Genomic DNA, 2150 nt, shown 5'->3' on the forward strand with positions numbered 1-2150 from the left:
ACACAACATAATAATAATAATAATAATAATAATAATAATAATAATAATAATAATAATAATAATAATAATAATACTTATAGATATAAAAAATAAATTAAAAGAATAATAATGTATTCTTTAGAGATGGATAATTTAAGGTTTAATTATTCTGTCGGTCCTATAATTTTATCGAATTTTTAATTAGGTCCCTATACTATATCAGATTTTGTAACTAAATTCCTACCATGACAAAAATGTTGAAATTATATAACGGAATATTCTATTAAACTATATAGAATATTCAGTCAAGTGTTAGGCATATTCGTTTTGTTTAATAGAATATTCTATTAATTCTAGCGTTTTTATCATGGTAGAGATTTAATTACAAAATCTGATATAGCATAGAGACTCAATCGAAAAAAAAAAAAAACATAGAGACCTAATTAAAAATTCAGTAAAACTACAAGGATTAATAGAGAAATTAAACATGATTTAATTTCTCAATGTAGGTATATACAGCTTCAAATCTTACCTTACAAAAATATATTTGAGGGGTACAAAGACATTGCACAGCCTCTTTGAACCTTATGTCATCAAGATCCTAGTAAAAGGAAGTGAAATTTTTTGTAAGAACTAGTTAAGATTTATCAACAGAAAATGGTGTACAATAAAATTACATGAGGACTACACTACTATTATAAAATGAAAAAATTTAGAGGGCCAGCAATTTTTGTGTTTTGTGGCCAGTACTTAACTATCAAAAGAAAAGTGAGTGATCTTCCATTATTGGATGTAATCTCACACCATTAAAAATACTATTAATGACCAATTGATGGTTACAAAACACAAAAGTTACTGCCCCTAACACTCCTCTTATAAAATTGTTGCTCTTTAGTGTCTACAAATAGACACAGAGGCCGAACCAAAATTTTAATAATAGACGGTCAAATTCTTATGATTAATTAATCACTGTATTCGACCGTGAATGTTTTGATTGTAAACTAAAAAATAGGTCTATGATCATTTAATAAAATATTAATGGAATGAATTCTTAATAAAAATAAAAGGAAAATTTAATTATTTCTTTATTTTTTTTAATTAATTTGTTCTATTAAATAATTTGTTCATAAAAAAAATCTATGATCAATTTGTCATTTTCTAAAATATATTAGAAACTATAACGATAATATTAGAGAAACAAAAAAAAAAATAGAAAGAATTTGTTTTATTTAACATTTATTAATTATTGCAACAATTAATAAATATTAGATAAAATAACAAATAAATATTAAATAAGATAAACTTGGACTATTCAAGTTAATTATTTTTTATCTTTCTAATATTATGGATAATTAAATACCTCATCAAGGTTCTTGCCAGAAATATCTTTGTAGTGGTTGTATAGTGCTTTGAGATGAGGCTTGCTTCTTGTTGCTAATATCCTTATGACTTCATCATCTTCATTGATAGGTTTCTTATGAGCATTCTTAATCGCATCATAAATTATTTTTGCCTCTGATTTTGCATGCTCATTCTTAATCTTTGGTCCTTCATACCTATAAGCACTTACAAGTGCTACCAAGAGCTGTTTGTTTCCAAAAGCAATAAATAATGTTATTCAATTAAACTATTATAAATTAGATCTATCGTCATATTTGATGTTCACTTTTATTTTATCAAATTCATCTCACATGTCATTAGTTTCAAAGTATGGACAATGTTAATAATTAATTCGAGATGTTTGCATGTCACCATCCAAAAACATAAAAATAAAGAAAAAAAAAGAGATGTACGCATGAGTTACAAATAACATAAATATTGGCATAAAATATATACGATCAAATCGATGTAAAAGTTAATAATGAATTAATTCAAATTAATTTCTCGAACAAAATACAACTATAATTGAAGCAGGTTTAACTATTCTATTTTCTTTTTAGCGTAAACTATATCAAAATCGTCTCCAATTTTTTATAATACAAACAGAAAGATTTTATACTTTTGATAACGTACAAAATATCCTCAAAATATATTAGAAATTAAAGACCACAAAAAATTATTTTTTATATAAATGACAAATAACTTTTTGTATTTCACATAAACTAATAATTATACGATTAATCCAAAATTTTATTAGAATAATTGGATAACTCTTTAAAAAGTATATACAA

At 23.9% G+C, this 2150-nt stretch overlaps 1 protein-coding gene across 2 annotated transcripts in view; it reads right to left on the reverse strand.

Annotated features, from left to right (window-relative positions):
- The window catches only part of LOC107612022 (annexin D4), a 6996-nt gene that overhangs the window by 346 nt on the left and 4500 nt on the right, over nucleotides 1–2150 (reverse strand). Inside the window, exons 4-5 of one of the 2 annotated variants that reach the window (XM_021109854.1) lie at nucleotides 1340–1564; nucleotides 510–580 (exon numbers count right to left, since the gene is read on the reverse strand). In XM_021109854.1, the coding sequence (XP_020965513.1) occupies nucleotides 510–580; nucleotides 1340–1564 (296 nt within the window). Of the gene's footprint in view, nucleotides 1–501; nucleotides 581–1339; nucleotides 1565–2150 lie in introns of both variants that reach the window. The other variant, XM_016313866.2, reaches the window with a different exon arrangement.

The sequence above is a fragment of the Arachis ipaensis genome, chromosome B08 (genome assembly GCF_000816755.2).
Source record: "Arachis ipaensis cultivar K30076 chromosome B08, Araip1.1, whole genome shotgun sequence".
In the NCBI taxonomy this organism is placed as follows: Eukaryota; Viridiplantae; Streptophyta; class Magnoliopsida; order Fabales; family Fabaceae; genus Arachis; species Arachis ipaensis.